Source organism: Cetorhinus maximus, chromosome 6 (genome assembly GCF_964194155.1).
Source record: "Cetorhinus maximus chromosome 6, sCetMax3.hap1.1, whole genome shotgun sequence".
In the NCBI taxonomy this organism is placed as follows: Eukaryota; Metazoa; Chordata; class Chondrichthyes; order Lamniformes; family Cetorhinidae; genus Cetorhinus; species Cetorhinus maximus.
In genome coordinates, this window is record NC_135884.1 from 77691147 (window position 1) to 77711431 (window position 20285).

Genomic DNA, 20285 nt, shown 5'->3' on the forward strand with positions numbered 1-20285 from the left:
GAGAGGGAGGGAGGGTGGGGGGGAAGAGAGGGAGGGAGGGTGGGGGGGAAGAGAGGGAGGGAGGGTGGGGGCGAAGAGAGGTAGGGAGGGTGGGGGGGGAAGAGAGGGAGAATGAGAAGGGAAAGAGTGTGTGACGGGATAAGAGGGAGATGGAGACTGATGAGAGGAGAGCGAGAGTGAGGGAAAAAGAGGGAGAGTCATGTGTGAGGGAACTGAGCGAGTTGGGGACGAGAGAGAGGGAGAGAGAGATGGGAAGAGAGAGTGAGGATAAGAGAGGAAGTCAGGAGAAGAGAGGGCATCAGGAGAAGAGAGAGGGGCAGAGAGTGTGAGGGGATGGGAAGTTGAGGGGAACGGAGATTGAGCAGAAAAGAGTGTGAGTGAAGAGAGAGTGAGTGAAGGGAAGGGAGAGAGTAGGGAAGAGAGAGGGTGAGGGGGAGAGAGAGTGAAAGGAAAATAGAGGGAGCAAGAATGAGTGGAAGAGCGAGAGGAAAAGTGTGACAGAGAGTGGAATTGGAGTGATTGGAAGAGAGAGGCAGTAAGTGAAGAAGGGTGAGTGATGCAGAGAACAAGATGGATGAGAGAGCGCAAGTGGGGGGGGGTCATTGCAATGTTCAGCTGAACCTGCAGTGACAAAGAGAGAGGGGTGTATGTGGTGAGTGAGAGAACAAGGGGATGACAATGAGAGAGCGAGGATGATGCAAGAATAATTTAGAGGTGAGTGCTTGACACAAACAGTAGATTGTGAGAGTGTGAGGGTTGAGAGCAAGTGAGTGCAAGAGAGAGTGTGTGCAAGGGGAAGAGGGAGAGAGCAATTGAGGGGGAAGCGAGTGAAGGGAAGATGGAGGGTGTGTGAGGGGAGGTGAGAAAGCAAGTGGGGAGAGAGTGAGAGAAAGTGAAAGGGTGAGAGAGAGTGAGGGTGGGAGAGAGACAGGGAAAGGGAGTGAGAAAGAAACACTTTATGTTCCCAGACTCACTATTAACAAGCTCATTGGAGGTCAATATTTTCATAGATAAATGATCAGTTTTGCTTAATTTGTTTGTGAAAGAATGCAATGCCCCAAAGGACATGCAACAATAGCAGAACTCACATTTTTGTGATATAAATCAGTGCTCCTTCTCCATCACAATCATAGAGAAACATATCAATAGTTAGAAACTCCAGGAAGATCTGCACTCCTTCGTAGTTGATTCGGCCGTTGAATCGCGTTCATATTTGATCAAAAATCCTCTGATGTGGTCATCCCCTGAATGGCACACTCCTGCAGAATCTCCTTAGTTGAGTTCTCAACAGTCTTGAGAGCACAGATTCCCTAGAGACCCCTTTATCCAACCCTTTCATAAACCCCGTTAAACTGTCTTGACAGCTCTGGCAAAACTGAATCAGTGAAATTGTCCAATTCACAATCACCGCTCTAACCCCGTCTTCAGCTTTCTGTCCTGTTTAACTGTGTTACACATACACCTCCTTGTAAATGTGCTCTCTGCTTCAGCTCCCCTTTGTCTGCAGCTCCCTTCTTTTTTGTCAGGCCACCTTGCTTCCATCTTAACTTCCTTCCTGTTGGTACTGCTTCCAGGATAAGGGTCACCAGGTCACGGACTAGTATTTCTTATTATCCAAGAAAATTACAATTGACCTCTTTACAATTGGTGCAAACTCTTAAATAAAAGTCCTTTTCATGCATTCTTACAAACAATTACAGATTCCCTAGATATTTTAAAGAAATGTTCCTTATTATACTGCTTCCCAGGCAAGGATCATCACAAAATACTGAGGGAGGGCAAGGCTCTGCAGTTTAGGAAGATAGGAACAGGTATAGGCCATTCAGACTTTTGAACATGTTCCACCATTCAATTAGATGATGCCTGATCTGTATCTTAGTTCAATCTACCTGCTTTGGTTCCAAAACCCTTAGTAATAAGGAAGTACACAGTGGTATCCAGGGGCCGTTATTCGGATCACTGCTCTTTTTGATGCATACTAATATTAATGACCCACAGTGCTGTTAGGGAGGGAGTTCCAGGATTTTGACCCAGTGACAGTGAAGGAACGGCGATATATTTCCAAGTCAGGTTGGTGAGTGGCTTGGAGGGGAACTTCCAGGTGGTGGCGTTCTCATGTATCTGCTGCCCTTGTCCTTCTAGACGGTAGCGGTCGTGGGTTTGGAAGGCGCTATCTAAGGAGTCTTGGAGAGATTCTGCAGTGCATCTTGTAGATGGTACACACTGCTGGTACTGTGTGTCGGTGGTGGAGGGAGTGAATGTTTGTGGAAAGGGTGCCAATCAAGCAGACTGCTTTGTCCTGAATGGTGTTAAGCTTCTTGAGTGTAGTTGGAGCTGCACTCGTTCAGGCAAGTGGGGAGTATTCCATCACACTCCTGACTTGTGTCTTGTAGATGGTAGACAGGCTTTGGGGAGTCAGGAGGTGAGTTACTCGCAACAGGATTCTTAGCCTCTGACCTGCTCTTGTAGCCACAGTACTTATATACCTAGTCCAGTTCAGTTTCTGGTCAATGGTAACCCCCCAGGATGTAGACAAAGTACTTTTTAAGCATATTCACATAACCCATCTTCTGTTTCTTAGCCTCTGACCTGCTCTTGTAGCCACAGTACTTATATACCTAGTCCAGTTCAGTTTCTGGTCAATGGTAACCCCCCAGGATGTAGATAGTAGGGGGATTCAGCGATGGTAATGCTTTTGAATGTCAAGGGACGATGGTTAGATTCTCTCTTTTTGGACATGGTCATTGCCTGGCACTTGTGTGGCACAAATGTTACTTGCCACTTGTCAGCCCAAGCCTGGATATTGTCCAGATCTTGTTGCATTTGGACATGGACTGTTTCAGTATCTGAGGACTCACAAATGGTGCTGAAACATTATGCAATCATCAGCGAACATCCCCACTTCTGACCTCATGACGGAAGTAAGGTCATTGATGAAGCAGCTGAAGATGGTTGGGCCTAGGACACTACCCTGAGCAACTCCTACAGCAATGTCCTGCAACTGAGATGTTTGACCTCCAACAACTAGAACCGTCTGCCTTTGCGCTAGATGTGATTCCAACCAGTGGAGAGTTTTCCCCAATTCCCATTGACTCCAATTTTGCTTAGGCTCCTTGATGTCACATTCGGTCAAATGCTGCATTGAAAGCAAGGGTAGTTACTCTCACCTCTCCTCTGGAACCTCAGCTCTTTTGTCCATGTTTGAACCAAGGCTGTACTGAAGTCAGGAGCTGAGTGGCCCTGACAGAACCCAAACTGAGCATCAGTGAGCATTTTATTGCTAAGCAAGTGCTGCTTGATTGCACTGTTTTTGACTCCATCATCACTTTGCTGATGATGGAGAGTAGACTGATGGGGCAGTAATTGGCCAGGTTGGATTTATCCTGCTCTTTTGTGGACAGGAACTACCTGGGCAATTTTCCACATTTCTGGGTAGATGCCAGTGTTGTTGCTGTATTGGAATAGCTTGGCTAAGGACACGGCAAGTTCTGGAGCACAAGTTTTCAGTACTATTGCCGGAATATTGTCAGGGCCTGTAGCCTTTGCAGTATGCAGTGCCTTCAGCCATTTCTTGATATCATGTGGAGTGAATCAAATTGGCTGAAGACTGGCACCTGTGATGCTGGGGACCTCCAGAGGAGGCCAAGATGGATCATCCACTCGGCACTTCTGGCTGAAGATTGTTGCAAATGCTTCAACCTTCTCTTCTGCACTGATGTGCTGGGCTCCTCCATCATTGAGGATGGGGATAGTTGTGGAGCCTCCCCCTCCACTGAGTTGTTTAATTGTCCACCACCATTCACGACTGGTTGTGCCAGGACTGCCACTGGGCACCATTTCAAAGTTTCACAATGACACAAAACTCGAAGTAGGAAACAGTGAAGAGGACAATGACAGACTGGTGAAATGGACAGCTGGAATTTAAAGTTGAAAGTAATACATTTTTGTAGTAATATTGAGATAATCTAAATGAAATTATCAAATGATACAACAGAGGACATTTGGCCCATTGTGCCTGTGTTGGAAATGTTACCATTTTAAAGCAATTACAGGAACATATAGACCCAGTGGTTCAAACGCACACATTTCTGATAGTTACAGGACAAATTGATATGTCCGATAAGAAAGCATTTTAGGATGATAGAATGGTTAGATCACAGAAGGAGGCCATTCAGCTTGTCATGTCTGTGCCAGCAACTCCACTGGCAGACAGGTTCGTAACTGGGAACAGTAGCATAGTGGTAATGTCACTGAACTCATAATCCAGAGAACTGGACTAAATCTCTGGAGGCATGAGTTCACATTAATTAATATTTTGGAATATAAAGCTAAACTCAGTAAAGATAACCATGAAACTACTGGATTGTTGTAAAAACCCATCTGCTCTCTTAATGTCCTTGCCAGGTCTGGCTTATGTGTAACTCCAGACCCACAGCAATATGGTTGACTGCCCTCTGAAATGGCCCAGCAAGCCATGTATCAAACTGCTACAGAAATCAACTCAGAATAAAACCATATGGATCACGACAAAGGCATGTCCTACCCTATTGATCCTGCAAAGTCCTCCTTACTAACATCTAGTATTTAGTTGCTCTGGGAGCCCTCATTATTGACTCCGGACCCTGTGCAGTCTCATGGCATCAGAACAAACACGGTTCAGGAAACCTCCTGCTGATTTCCACCAACCACCCTGCCTCAGCTGATGAATCGCTACACCTCCATGTTGATTACCACTTGGAAGAAGCACTGAGGGTGGCAAGAGCACATAATGCACTCTGGGCAGGCGACTTCAATTTCCATCACCAAGAGTGGCTTGCTAGTACCAGTAATGACTGAACTGGCCAAGCTCTGAAAGACATATCTGCCAAACTGGGCCTACAGCAGGTGATGAGAGAACCATCAAGAGGAAAAAACTTACTTGTCCTCACCCATCTATGCATCGTAGATGCATCTTTCCATGACAGCATTGGTAGGAGTAACCATAGCACAGTCCTTGAGGAGATGAAGTTCCATCTTCATAGTGACCATACCCTCCATCCTGTTATGCAGAACTACCACTGTGCTAAATGAGATAGATTCAGAACAGATCTAGCAGCTGAAACCTGGGTTTCCATGAGGCACTGTGGGCCATTAGCAACAGCAAAATTATATTCCACCATCTGTAACCTCTTGACCCGGCATATTCCTCACTCTACCATCAAACTAGAGGACCAACCTCAGTCTACATGAGGAATGTAGGAAAGCATGCCAGAAGCAGCACCGCACATACCTAAACACGAGATATCAACCTGGTGAAGCTACAACACAGGAGTACATGTCTTTTAGACTAAGGAAGCTGCATGCTAGCAACGGAACTAAGCATAATAACTAATCTCATAACCAATGGATCAGATCAAAGCTCTGCAGCCCTGCCACATCCAGTCATGAATGGTGGTGAACAAATGGTCAGCTAACCAAATGAGGAAGCTCCACCAAGATCCCCATCCTCAATAATGGAGAATCTGTGCAAAAGATAACTCTGTAGCATTTGCACCCATTTTCGGCCAGAAGTGCCGAGTGGATGTTTAGTGAGGCAGGTTTAATAAATGATGTGTCATCCGCAAGCTTGACGATAGTACATTCACTTCCCTCATCCAAGTCATTAATATATATTGTAAATAATTGTGGTCCCAGCACTGATCCCTGTGGCACTCCACTAGTTATTGGTTGTCATCCTGAAAATGCCACCATTATCCCAACACTCCATCCATTCATGAGCCAATCCCCTATCCATGTTAATATACTACCCCCATCACCATGGGCTCTTATCTTATTAAGTAGCCTTATGTGTGGTACCTTAACAAATGCCTTTTGGAAATCCAAATATATTACGTTTACTGGTTCCCCTTTATCTGTCCTGCTTGTTATCTCCTCAAAGCATTCTCATAAATTTGTCAGGCATGATTTCCCCTTCATGAAGCCATACTGACTCTGCTTGATTATATTAGGCATTTCTAAATCCTCTGCTATTATTACATCCTTTATAATAGACTCTAACATTTTCCCAATGATGGATGTTAAGCTAACTGGCCTATGGTTACCTGTTTTTTGTCTCCCCCACTTTATGAATAATGGCAGTTCTCCAATCCTCTGGGACTTTACCAGAATCTAAGGATTCTTGGAAGATTACTACCATTGCATCCACTATCTGTGTAGCTACTTCCTTTAATATCCTAGGATGGAACCCATCAGGCCCAGGGGACTGATTGGTCTTTAGTCCCATTAGTTTCTATAGTACTTTTTCTCTAGTGATAGTTATTATATTTATTTCCGTCCCCCCTTTTGCCCCTTGATTATTTAGTATATTTGGAATGCTATTAGTGTCTTCTACTGTGAAGATTGATGCAAAGTATTCATTCAACTCCTCTGCCATTTCCTGGTTCCCCATTATTATTTCCCCAGCCTCATTCTCTAAGGGGCCTATGTTCGCTTTGGCCTCTCTCTTCCTTTTTATATACTTAAAGAAGCTCTTACTGCCTGTTTTTATATTACTTGCTAGTTTACCCTCAAAGTTTATTTTCTCCCTCTTTATTATTTTTTGGTCATCTTTTGTTTTTTTTAAATTTCCCCAATCCTCTGGCTTACCACGAATCTTTGCCACATATGATACTATCTTTAACTTCCTTGGTTAACCATGGCTGGTTTATCCCCTTCCTAGAATCCTTCCTCCTCATTGGGATATATCTTTGTTGTGAGCCATTAACTATTTTCTTAAATGTCTGCCATTGTTCATCAACCATCTTTTCTGCTAAACTGCTTTCCCAGTCCACTCCAGCCAACTCTGCCCTCATTCCTTTGTAATTACCCTTATTTAAGTTTAGCACAGTTGTTTCCAGCCCAAGTTTAGCACTCTCAAACTGAATGTTAAATTCTACCATGTTATGGCCACTATTTCCTTGGGGATCTTTTACTCTGAGATCATTTATTAAGCCTGCCTCATTACACATTACCAGATCCAAAATAGCCTGAACTGATCCAAAATAGCCTGATCCCTGGTTGGATCCACAATACATTGTTCTAGGAAACTGTCCTGAATACACTCTATGGGCAGAATATTATGCTCGGTGTGCGGGCATGCACCCAACACGACCGAGAGTAAAATGACGCGTGATGATGTCAGGCGTGCACCCAGTCATCATCGCACAGTCTCGCGATATTTTGTTTGGCAGGCGGGTGCCAGAGTTGGCAGCGCGCCCACAGAAAAATTGAAAGTCCTTTTACGGCCATTAACAACCTTATTAACTTGAAAATTACACTGCCCATTGCACCTAATGGTTGGCGGGCAGGCGAAAAGACCAAGCTGCCTTTACATTTTTTAGGAAACCTCATCCACAAGTGGGATGAAGTTTCCTAAAGCTAATACACATTAAATAAAAACTTTACTTTGGAATTAAAAGCATGTCCCATCTCATGTGACAGAGTCACATGAGGGTACGTGTTTTATTAAATGTTTACTGTCTTTATTAATTTTTTAAGAGATAGCTTCAATCTCCCTGAGACAGCTCCATGCCTCAGGGAGATTGAAACACTCTTTCGCATGCATGCGCGAAGATCGTGCTAGGTCCGCTCTCCCTCCTCCCCCCCACCCGCACAGGCAAAGCTCAGCACTGTTGCTCTGCTCCACGCAGATTAGACCTTAATTGGCCCGCCTGCGTGAAATTGTGGTGAAGGTCTGATTGCGGACGGTGGTCGGCTTCCCCGCCGAGCGCCCCCGCCTAGGGCAAAATCCTACCCTATGAACTCTTGCTCGTGGCTTGCTCTGCCAATTTGATTTTTCCAGTCTACATGAAGGTTAAAGTCACCCATAATTAATGTACTGCCTTTTTTATATTCCCTCATTATCTCCTGTTTATTCTCTGTCCTACAGTATAGCTACTGTTGGGGGGTCTATAGACTACTCCCACAGTGTCTTCTTCCCCTTATTATTTCTTACCTTCATCCATATGGATTCTACATCTTCCAATCCAAGATAATTTTTTGCTATCGTACTTATTCCATTTTGTACTAACAAAGCTACCCCACCACCCTTTCCTTCCTGCCTGTCCTTTTGAAAAGTTACATACACCTGAATATTTAGTTCCCAGCTTTAGACTCATAGACACATAGCTTTGATCTTCTTGTAACCATGTCTCCATAATGGCTACAAGATCATACCCATTAACCCCTATTTGTGCTGTTAATTTATTAATTTTGTTCCAAATACTACGTGCACCTAAGAGCCATTAATTTTGCCTTATTACCATTTTTTCCCCTTTTGGCCCAATTTGCTGCTTTTTTTTATGTTTATACACTCTGTCCCTTCCTGTCACACTCTGGGTATAGCTAAATAGCTGCCCTGCAAGGCTGCCATATCCTTTTGCTTTGTAAGCCTACTTATCCCCTCTCCCAAACCATCCCCCCACCACTCTATTTATTTAGCCCACTCTACAGCCCTAGTTATTCGATTCGCCAGGACACTGGTCCCAGTACAGTTCAAGTAAAGCCCATCCCACCGGAATAGCTCCCTTCTACGCCAGTACTGGTGCCAGTGTCCCATGAACTGAAACCCATTCCTTCCACACCAATCTTTGAGCCATGCATTTAACTCCTTGACTTTATTTACCCTGTGCCAGTGGCTCAGGTAGTAATCCTGAGATTATTACCTTGGAGGTTTTGATTTTTAATATAAAATATAGTAATATAGAATATTACTATATTACTATAATATAGTAATCTCCCAAGAATCCTTAGATTCTAGAAAAGTCCCAGAGGATTGGAAAACTACCAATGTAATGCTCTTATTCAAAAAGGGAGTGGGACAAAAAACAGGTAACTATAGGCCAGTTAGCTTAACATCTACCATTCTGAAAATGTTAGAGTCTATTATAAATGATCTAATAGCAAAGTATTTAAAAATACATAATCTAATCAAGCAGAGTCAGCATGGCTTCATGAAGGGGAAATGATGCCTGAAAATTTTATTAGAATTCTTTGAGGAGGTAACAAGCAGGGTAGATAAAGGGGAACCAGTAGATGTAATATATTTAGATTTCCAAAAGCCATTTGATAAGGTACCGCACATAAATAAGGCCACTTAATAAGATAACAGCCCGTGGTTTTGGAGGTAGTATATTTGTATCGATAGAGGATTAACTAACTAATAGAAGACAGAGAGTTGGGATAAGGGGGGCATTTTCAGGTTGGCAAACTGTAACTAGTGGAGTGCCACAGGGATCAGTGCTGGGGCCACAATTATTTACAATACATATATTAATGACTTGGATGAGGGAAGTGAATGTACTATCGCCAAGTTTGCGGGTAACACAAAAATAGGTGGTCAGGCAAGTGGTGAGGATGACACAGAGGGATATGAACAGGTTAAGTGAGTGGGCAAAAACTTGGCAGATGGAATATAATGTGGGAAAATGTGAGGTTATGCACTTTGGCAGGAGAAATAGAGGATCTGAATAATATTTAAATGGAGAAAGACTGCAGAAAGCTGCAGCACAGAGGGATTTGGGGGTCCTTGTACATGAATCACAAAAAGCTAGCATATAAGTTCTCAACAGGTAATAGGAAAGGCAAATGGAATGTTGGCCTTTATTTCAAAGGGAATGGAGTATAAAAATAGGGAAGACTTGCTAAAATATCTGCAAGGCACTAGTTAGACCACACCTCGAATACTGTAAACAGTTTTGGTCCCCTTATCTAAGGAAAGATAGACTGGTATTGGAGGCAGTCCAGAGAAGGTTCACTAGGTTGATCCTGGGTGTGGAGGGATTTTCTTATGGGGAGAGCTTGAATAGTTGGGCCTGTACTCATTGGAATTTAGAAGAATGAGAGGCGACCTTATTGAAACATATAAGATTCTTAGGGGGCTTGACAGGGTAGATGCTGAGAGGTTGTTTACCCTTGTGGGCAAGTGTAGGACCAGAGGGCATAATCTCAGAGTAAGGGGTCGTCCATTTAAAACAGAAATGAGGAGGGTTTCTTCTCTCAGAGGGTAGTCAATTTGTGGAATTCTTTACCACAGAGGGCTGTAGAGGCTGAGTCATCAAGTATATTCAAGGCTGAGATAGATTTTTAATCAGTAAGGGAATCGATGGTTATGCGGAAAATGCAAGAAAGTGGAGTTGAGGATTATCAGATCAGCCATGATCTCATTGAATGGCAGAGCAGGCCCGATGGGCTGAATGGCCTACTTCTGCTCCTACATCATATGGGAGGAAAAATCTCTGCTGGTTGGAATCATATCTAGCGCTAAGGAAGATGGCTGTGGTTGTTGGAGGCTAATCATCTCAGTCCTAGCACATCACTGCAGGAGTTCCTCAGGGTAGTGTTCTAGGTCCAAGTATCTTCAACTGCTTCATCAATGACCTTCCCTCCAATATAAGATTAGAAGTGGGGATGTTCACTGATGGATGCACAATGTTTAGTACTATTTACAACTCCTCTAATATGAAGTAACCTGTGCTCGCATGTACCAAGACCTGGTCAGCATTCGGGCTTGGGTTGATAAGTGGAAAGTAACATTTGTGCCACACAAGTGCCAGGCAAGGACTATGTCCAACAAGAGAGAATCCAAGCATCTCCCCTTGACATTCAATGGCATTACCATCGCTGAATTCCCCGTTATCTACACCCTGAAGGTTACCATTGACGAGAAATTGAACTGGACCAGCCATATAAATACCATGGCTACAAGAGCAGGTCAGAGGCTGGGAATTCTGCAGTGAGTAACTCACCTGCTGAGTCCCAAAGCCTGTCCACCATTTACAGGAAAAAATCAGGGGTATGATGGAATACTCTCCATTTACCTGGATGTGTGTAGCTCCAACAACACACTAGAAGCTTGACACCATCCAACAGCCTGATTGATTGGTACCCCATCCATCATAATAAATATTCACTACAAGATGCACTGTAGCAGCTTGTCAAGGCTCATTCAGCAGCACCTTCCAAATCTGTGACTTCTACTATCCAGGAGGTCAAGGGCAACAGGTGCATGGGAACACCATCACCTGCAATTTCCCCTCCAAGCTGTTCCTTTGCTGTCACTGGGTCAAAATCCTGGAACTCCCTACTTAATAGCACTGTTTGGGTGTACCTACACCACATAGTCTGCAGCGGTTCAAGGAGGTGTCTCAACATCACCTTCTCAAGGGCAATTAGGGAAGGACAATAAATGCTGGCCTAGCCAGCGATGCTCGCATCCCAAGATCGGATCTGAAAATGTAAAAGAGGACACAGATTTAAGGTGTTTAACGCAATTTCCAGGGGGGGAATCGAGGAGAATAGTGGGTTGTTGTGATCTTGGTTGCATTGCCTGAAAGAGTGGCAGGTCCAGATTTGGCAATTACTTTTGAAAGGAATTAGATACATACTTTTAAAGGAGAAATTTGTAGGGCTATGCGAAATAACAGGGAGCTAGCATAGACACGACGGGCCAAATGATATGTGCTATCTCATTCACGATTCTTCCCTCACCCAACAAATGTCAACTAATCTCCATTTTGAAGTTTTCAATTTACCTAGACTTGACATCCTTTTGGCAGAGACGTCCACATTTCTACGCACTTCACATCTGAAATCACCCCAAAAAGCCTGGCCCTAATTTTAATGTTATATCCCCTCGTTCTGGATTTCCCCCACCAGAGAAACAGTTTCTCTGGAATTCAAGGGAATACAAGTCTAGTCTATCTAACCTGCCCTCACAATTTAAGCCTTTTAGCCCTGGTGAATCTGGACTGCATCCCCTCCAATGCCATTGTATCCTTCCTAAGGTGCTGTGGCCAGAACTGAGTGTGGCTTACAGATGGGATATTAGTTGAGCTCTTTATAACATTACCATAACTTCTGCCCCTTTATTTTCCAGCCTCCTTGAGCTAAAAACCAGATCTCATTTCCCCCTTAACCATTTCTCGTATCTGTCCATTAGCCTTTAATGATTTCTGCACTTGGACCTCTAAATTTCTTTGCTCCTCCCCAGTTCCCAGCATCATATCATCTAGAGAATATTCTGATCTACCTTTCTTAGATCCAAAATGGATGACCTCACATTTCACTAATTCAACACCATCTGCCACAGTTTTGCCTACTCACTTAATCTATCAATATCGCATTACAACTTTCTATTCCCATCCAGACTATTTACCATGCCACCTAACTTAGTGCTGCCAGAAAACTTAGATGTATGGCTCTCTATTCCTTCATCCAAGTCATTCATAATTGTAGTGATGTAGTACAGATCCCTGATAGATACTATGGGCAGAATTTTGTAGTTGGCGAGCAGGGGGCGGGGCCCACTCGCCGACGCATAAAATGACGTGGGATGACGTTGGGTGGAACCCCCGACGTCATCCCGCCCCATTTAAATTTTCAGGAAGGAGGGGGGGTGCGCAGTAAAATCAGCTGCGGGCCAGCCAACCTGTCAATGGCCAATTGAGGCCATTGACAGGATCATTTAAACAATTAAAGGACCTGCCCGTCCAACCTTAAGGTTGGCGGGTCGGCCAGGAGCCCCGGTGGCAAACAGGTAAAACATGAAACCTCATCCACCAGCGGGATGAGGTTTCATGCAGGGCTTTAAAATTTTTAATAAGGTTATTATGTTAATTATAAACATGTCCCATCTCATGTGACATTGTCACATGAGGGGGACATGTTAGGGAATTTTTTTTTCTATTTTTAATATTTTTAAAAGTGTAAGTGATCTCTCTGAGGCTGCACTTTGTCTCAGGGAGATATGTGCTCTTTTGTGCACATGCGTGAAAGAGCGCACTCTCGCTTTTGGGGAATCCCCCCCTGCCCGCACAGGAAGCGCATAGTGCTTCCCGCTGGACATCACACTGGGCGGGCCTTAATTGGCCCACCCACGTAAAATGGCAACGGGGCCCACTTCTCCGGTGGGGATTGGGTCCCTGCCCGCCGGAGATTGGGTCAGGCCCGCCCACCCGTCAGGCAGAAAATTCTGCCCCATGAGTCACAACCTTCCAGTTTGAGTACTTACCCATTACTCATCTTGGTCTCCTTAACCAGCTATCCACCTAGGACAAAAGGCTCCCTCCAATCCCATCTTGCTAACAATCTTCTAAGTGGAACTATGGAAAATCTTCCAGAAATCCATATAAACAACATCCATAGATATGCTCGTATCTATTACATTAGTAAACTCCTGAACAAATCCACACTGACTTTCTGTGACCAGGTCATGTTTGTCAGCTATGATGTTGTTGGATACAGTGGAGTAGAATAGTCTTAATAAATTTTATACACTTTACCGAATTTTATTTTCTGTTTCTTGCAGACAGACGAATCTGTTTGAATCAGGAACACTGGTGAATATTCAGCAACCATTAATACAGACAGACAGTGGTGCAGTTCTAGTGGCTGCAGACCCTAAGGTGGGAGAAACTTTGTGTGTTTGGTAAATATATTGGAGTATATGTACTGAAGTAAATACATTAGTGGAATCAATCTGTAATTTGTGATTTCGATGACAAATGGTTATATCAGGTAAGGTTGAATTCTCCCTCATTTGTTGTCTGGTCATGTTTTTCATCAGAGGGACAATATTATCATCTCTTCAAAACACATCTAACTGAGAAGAGGAAATAGTTTGTTACAGGCCATGTGTCTTTTTCACTGCATGAAGCTGGAGCCCTTATCATTCCACTTGGAAAGGGAAATTGTTAAGATTGAGAGATGAGAAGAGTAAATTAGGAGGAGTTGACACTTGGCCTGCTTTGAGATTTCGGACTGTGCTGCCACTTGAGGACCTATGTGTATAGTATATTAAAAGTGCTGTCATTGAGTAAACCTGGCTTGTAAGGGATTTAATTCACCAAACAACCAGCCTGATAGATATAGATTCAGCTTGAAATCAGCACGTGAACCAATATGCTGAAGGCAGTAAAAACATTCTAATGTTTGTTCTCACTCATTGCTGCATTGACAACTTTATTTCTTTGAACTTGGTAGTAGTCATTAGCAATTAGTTTGGTGGATTTGATGCTTGGGTTGTGAAATAATCACGTTAATTAAATGCTAACATTGGAGTCAGGCTGCAGAGACTACAGTGACAGGATGTCCTGCACTGTACTGAAGACTACAATACAGAAGAGTTATAAAAACAGAAAATGCCGGAAAAGCTCAGCGGGTGTGACAGCATCTGTGGAGAGAGAAACAGAGTTAACGTTTCAAGTCTGTATAACTCCCCCCTCAGAGCTCTGAAGAAGAGTCATGGGGACTTGAAACGTTAACTCTGTTTTTCTCTCTGCAGATGCTGTTAGACCTGCTGAGTTTTTCCAGCATTTTCTCTTTATTTCAGATTTCCAGCATCCGCAGTATTTTGTTTTTATGCAGAAGAGTTATTAGTTCAAGCGAGGTAACCCAGTGAAATGGAGAGGTGTAGATTTCATTACTTTGCATTATTATACAAAGACAAGTTGTATTGTTTGAAATTAATGATTCATTGAAATTAATGAATCTAATGAAACTTGCTAAGAAGCAAGCAGCTTAATAATTGGTATCAAGCTTTGTCTCACCAAGTGATTTATTTACTTGTCTTCAGAGATTGAAGAATTAGCAGTGCAAAAGGCGTGAATATCTGGTTTAGGTCACAAGGGTTACTGCTGTTTGACTCAAGCTTATGTCATTGTCAAAGTAGATTTGGGCAGTGGGAATCAGAACATGTTAAATCTAAGGTGCTCAGATTCTGGAGTGACTCTGTTATTTTCTGCATCAAATTTATAACGTGCCATTTTTGTACTGTGATGCTCTGGATTGCTGGTAAAATTCTGCCCAGAGTGTCTGATATATACAGGGGTTTGGCTGGACATACCCTGGCATCACTGGTGCCTCACACTGTCTGTAGATCAATAGTGTGATCAATTCCACTTTATCTCTTTGTTTTAGGCTGAAACAAGCCAAGGTGATTTGGGTACGCTGGCTAATGTCGTCACCTCACTAGCAAATCTCAGCAAGGGAAAAGATGATTCACAGAGTCCGAGTGACCTTCCAGCAATTGAAGCACTTAATAATGGAGACATCAGTGTCACAGATCTACAGCAAGAGGATCAGTCTACCAATGAGATTACACGGTATACACAACTACCACTCAATGTGCCATCCATCAGCAACCTAATGGCTCCCTCTCTGAGTTCTCTGAATAAAGAGAGAGCAGAACAGTGACTTATCATCACTTCCACTATAACTGATGTTGTGAGTCACTTACAATCAGTCCCATGGCAGTCTGTATTTTGGTTCTGGCAATCAGGAGGTTATTTGTGGAGTTTTTTTTAGTGTTTGTTTCAGTAAAAGCTGGAATAATTGCTGAGCCTTTGTAGCTTCAGTGTAAAAATGAAAATAATAACCTGTCATACAGTGGGCAGCTTATAATGCAGTGTTTTTCTAATGAAGAAGTGCCTTCTGTCACATTTATTAATGGAGTCCCAGGGAGAATGATTGCTACTAGAGGGTGTATGCATGTGTATAGCAGATGGCAACAGGATCTTTGGCTGCAATGCTTCTTATAGTCAAATACCTTGCTGACACTCACTGATTAAGTTTGAATGTGAGGGATGGACATTTGAGCGAGTTCACAGAGACACTGTCCTCAGAAAGAAGAGGAGTGGTGAAAATAGCGAGATCCTGAGCTAGTGATGTTATGTATTTGTATGCAAGATGGCTATAACAAAGAACATATTAACCTGAATTTTGCTGTAATGGTATCAACGAGGCTGTCCACATCAGTGTTATTACAAGGTCAATCTAACAGCAACTTCTGGTACCTGCAGATATGTGATTAAATATGGAAATGCTGAAGTTGATGTCAGTGATCCCTGCTCTTCCTTACACATGCAGTTGCAGTCCTTACTGATAGTATTAGCATTGAAATGTCTGTAGTGGTGTGAATATGGGGTACCTGCCCAAATAATTCACATCAAAAATGACTGAATAACTTTGGGCTGGTGCATTCTGTAGTGAGTTTTCAAATGGTGTAATAAGTGATAATTACTGATGAACATCCTCTCCGGCCCCAAATATTTTTTTTTGAATATGGAGTCTCATTCCCTTAGAAGGAAATTGATGTTGCACATTTTTAAAAAAATAAAATAATTATATTTTTAATTTTTCTGTTTTTCTCTTTATCTCATTCCCTTAATTTCATCTGCATGTCCCAGTCTTTATTTTGTTTTCTGTTAAGACCATAAGACGTACAAGCAGAAGTAGGCTTTTTGGCCCATTGAGCTGATCTGATAATCCTCAACTCCCCTTTCCAGCCTTTTCCCCAAATCCTTGATTCCCCTGCTGATTAAAAATCTACCTTAGCCTTGAATATACTTAACAACCCAGCTTCTACAGCCTTCTGCGGTAAAGAATTCCACAGATTCACCACCCCCTGAGAGCAGAAATTCCTCCTCATCTCTGTTTTAAATGGGAGCCCCCTTACGCTGAGATTATGCCCTCTGGTCCTAGACTCCCACAAGGGGAAACAATCTCTCAGCATCTACCCTGTCAGTCCCCCTAACAATCTTATGGCCATAATCTTCGGGTCGACGTGCGGAAGCAGGCCCTCCTCGCCGACGTGTAAAATGACGCGCAGTGATGTTGGGCGTGCGTCCCGACTCACCGCGCGTCATTCTGATCTTCAGTTCGGCGGGTGCACACCGGAGTTGGCTGCACGCCCACTGAGCTGTCAAAGGCCTATGAAGGCCATTTAAATATCAATTAAAATAATTAACACAGTTGCCCGTCCAACCTTAAGGTTGGTGGGCAGGCGAAGAGCCCAGACGGCCTTCACATTTATCATGAAACCTCATCCACGGGTGGGCTGAGGTTTCATGAAGGTTTTTAAACTTTCATTTAAATTTTTAATAAAATTCATTGACATGTCCCAGCTCATGTGACAGTGTCACATGAGGAGACATGTCTTAAAAATTTTTTTTCTTTCTTTATTAAAATTTTTCAAAATCAAACTAATCTTCCTGAGGCAACTCTGTGCACGAAAGAGCACAGGCCCAGACTCAGCCTCCTCCCCCACCACCCGCACAGGGAGCGCTCAGCACTTCTGGGTGTGCGTTACGCTGGGCGGGCCTTAATTGGCCCACCCACATAAAATGGCGACGCGCAGGCAGCGATCGGCTACGTGCCTGCCCACTCCCGCTCCCCTCAGCCCCCTTGATGGGGAGAAAATTCTCCCCTATGTTTCAATAAGGCCAACTCTCATTCTTCTGAACTCCAATGAGTATAGGCCCAACCTACTCAACCTCGCCTCATAAAAAAATCCCTCCACACCCAGGATCAACTAGTGAACCTTCTCCGGTCAGCCTCCAATGCCAGTATATCTTTCCTTAGATAAGGGGACCAAAATTGTTTGCAGTATTCTAGGTGTGGTCTAACTAATGCCTTGTATAGTTTTAGCAAGACTTCCCTATTTTTATACTCCATTCCCTTTGAAATAAACTCCATTTGCCTTCCCTATTATCTGTTGAACTTGTCTGTTAGCTTTTTGGGTTTCATGCACCAAGGACCCCCAAATCCCTCTGTGCTGCAGCTTTCTGCAGCCTTTCTCCATTTAAATAATATTCAGCTCCTCTATTCTTCCTGCCAAAGTGCATAACCTCATATTTTCCCACATTATATTCCATCTGCCAAGTTTTTGCCCACTCACATAAGCTGTCTATATCCCTCTGTAGACTCCTTGTGTCATCCTCACCACTTGCTTCCCCACCTATTTTTGTGTCATCCACAAACTTGGCAATAGTTCATTCACTTCCCTCATCTAAGTCATTAATCTATATTGTAAATAATTGAGGCCCCAGCACTGATCCCTATGGTACTCCACTAGTTACAGGTTGCCATCCTGAAAATGCCACCCCCCCCTTATCCCAACTCTGTCTTCTATTAGTTAGCCAATCCTCTATCCATGCTAATATACTACCCCCAACACCATGGGTTCCTATTAAGTAGCCTTATGTGCGCCTTTTGGAAATCCAAATATATTACACCTACTGGTTCCCCTTTATCAATCCTGCTTGTTACCTCAAAGAATTCTAATAAATTTGTTAGGCATGATTTCCCCTTCATAAAGTCATGCTGCCTCTGCTTGATTATATTATGTATTTCTAAATGCTGTGCTATATAATAGACTCCAACATTTTCCCAATGACAGATGTTAAGCTAACTGGCCTATAGTTATCTGTTTTTTTGTCTCCCTCCCTTTTTGAATAAGGGTGTTACATTGTCCGTTCTCCAATCCTCTGGGACTTTTCCAGAATCTGAGGATTCTTGGAAGATTACTACCAGTGTATCCACTATCTCTGTAGCTACTTCCTTTAATATGCAACCCATCAGGTCCAGGGGACTTATCGGCCTTTAGACTCATTAGTTTCTCTAATACTTTTTCTTTAGTGATGGTTACTGTACTTTTTTCCTCCCTCATTTTTGCCCCTTGATTACTTAGTATTTTTGGAATGCTATTAGTATCTTCTATAGTGAAGACTGAAGCAAAGTATTTATTCAGCTCCTCTGCCATTTCCAGGTTCTGCATTATTATTTCCCCAGCCTCATTCTCTAAGGGGCCTGTGTTCGCTTTGGCCTCTCTCTTACTTTTCATATATTTAAAGAAGCTCTCACTGTCCGTTTTTATATTACTTGCTAGTTTACCCTCAAAGTTTATTTTCTCCCTCTTAATTTTTTTTTGGGCCATCTTTTGTTGGTTTTTAAAACTTTCCCAATCCTCTGGCTTACCACTAATCTTTGCCACATTGTTTTTTTTTTCAATTTTATACTGTCCTTAACTTCCTTGGCTAACCATGGTTGGTTTATCCCCTTCCTTGAATCCTTCCTCACTGGGATATATCTTTGTTGAGAGTCATGAACTATTTTCTTAAACGTCTTCCATTGTTCATCAACTGTCTTTTCCGCTAAACTGCTCTCCCAGTCCATCCAGTCAACTCTGCCCTCATTCCTTTGTAATTACCCTTATTTAAGTTTAGCACAGTTGTTTCCAACCTAGGTTTCTCACTTTCAAACTGAATGCTAATTCTACCATATTATGGTCACTGTTTCCTAGGGAATCCTTTACTCTGAGATCATGTATTAAACCTGCTTATTACACTTTACCAGATCCAAAATAGCCTGATCCTTTGTTGGATTCGCAACATGTTGTTCTAAGAAACTGACCCAAATACACTCTATGAATTCTTGCTCGTGTCTACCTCTGCCAATTTGATTTCCCCAATCTACATGAAGATTAAAGTCACCCATGATTAAAGTACTGCCTTTTTTACATGCCCTCATTATCTCCTGATTTATTCTCTGTCCTACAGTATAGCTACTGTCAGGGAGCATGTAGACTACTCCCACCAGTATCTTCTTCCCCTTGTTATTTCTTACCTCCACACATATGAACTCTACATCTTCTAATCCAAGATCCTTTCTTGCTATCGTACTTATTCCATCTCGTACTAACAAAGCCCCACTACTCTTTCCTTCCTGCCTGTCCTTTCGAAAAGTCACATACCCCTCAATACTTAGTTCCTAGTTTTGTTCTCCTTGTAACCACATCTCCGCTGTAAGACCATACCCATTAACCTCTATTTGTGCCGTTAATTCATTTATTTTGTTCCGAATACTATGTGCATTTAAGTAAAGAGCCATTAATTTTGCCTTTTTACCATTTTTTCCTCCTTTTACCCTGTTTGCTGCTGTTTTTTAATGTTTGTACACTCTGTCCCTTCCTGTCACACTCTGGGTATCATTATCTAATAGCTGCCCTGCAATGCTGCCATATCCTTTTGCTTTGTAAGCCTACATATCCTCTCTCCAGAACCCTCCCGCCACCCCCTGTCTATTTAGTTTAAAGCCCTCTCTATAGCCCTAGTTATTCGATTCGCCAGGACACTGGTCCCAGCACGGTTCAAGTGAAGCCCGTCCCACCGGAACAGCTCCCTTCTACCCCAGTGCTGGTGCCAGTGCCCCATGAACTGAAACAAAAACAGAATTACCTGGAAAAACTCAGCAGGTCTGGCAGCATCGGCGGAGAAGAAAAGAGTTGACGTTTCAAGTCCTCATGACCCTTCAGCAGAACTGAGTATAGTTAGGAGAGGGGTGAAATATAAGCTGGTTTAAGGTGGAGGGGGGTGGGGGGGGAGAGAAGTTGAGGGGGGGGTGGTTGTAGGGACAAGCAAGCAGTGATAGGAGCAGATAATCAAAAGATGTCACAGACAAAAGGATCAAAGAGGTGTTGAAGGTGGTGATAT

At 43.1% G+C, this 20285-nt stretch overlaps 1 protein-coding gene across 3 annotated transcripts in view; it reads left to right on the forward strand.

The window, feature by feature from the left end:
• Positions 1-20285, forward strand: part of nr2c2 (nuclear receptor subfamily 2, group C, member 2) — a 258076-nt gene that overhangs the window by 133016 nt on the left and 104775 nt on the right. For all 3 annotated transcript variants that reach the window (XM_078543883.1, XM_078543882.1, XM_078543881.1), the window contains 2 exons: positions 13325-13421; positions 14935-15119. In XM_078543883.1, the coding sequence (XP_078400009.1) occupies positions 13325-13421; positions 14935-15119 (282 nt within the window). The remainder of the gene's footprint in view (positions 1-13324; positions 13422-14934; positions 15120-20285) is intronic.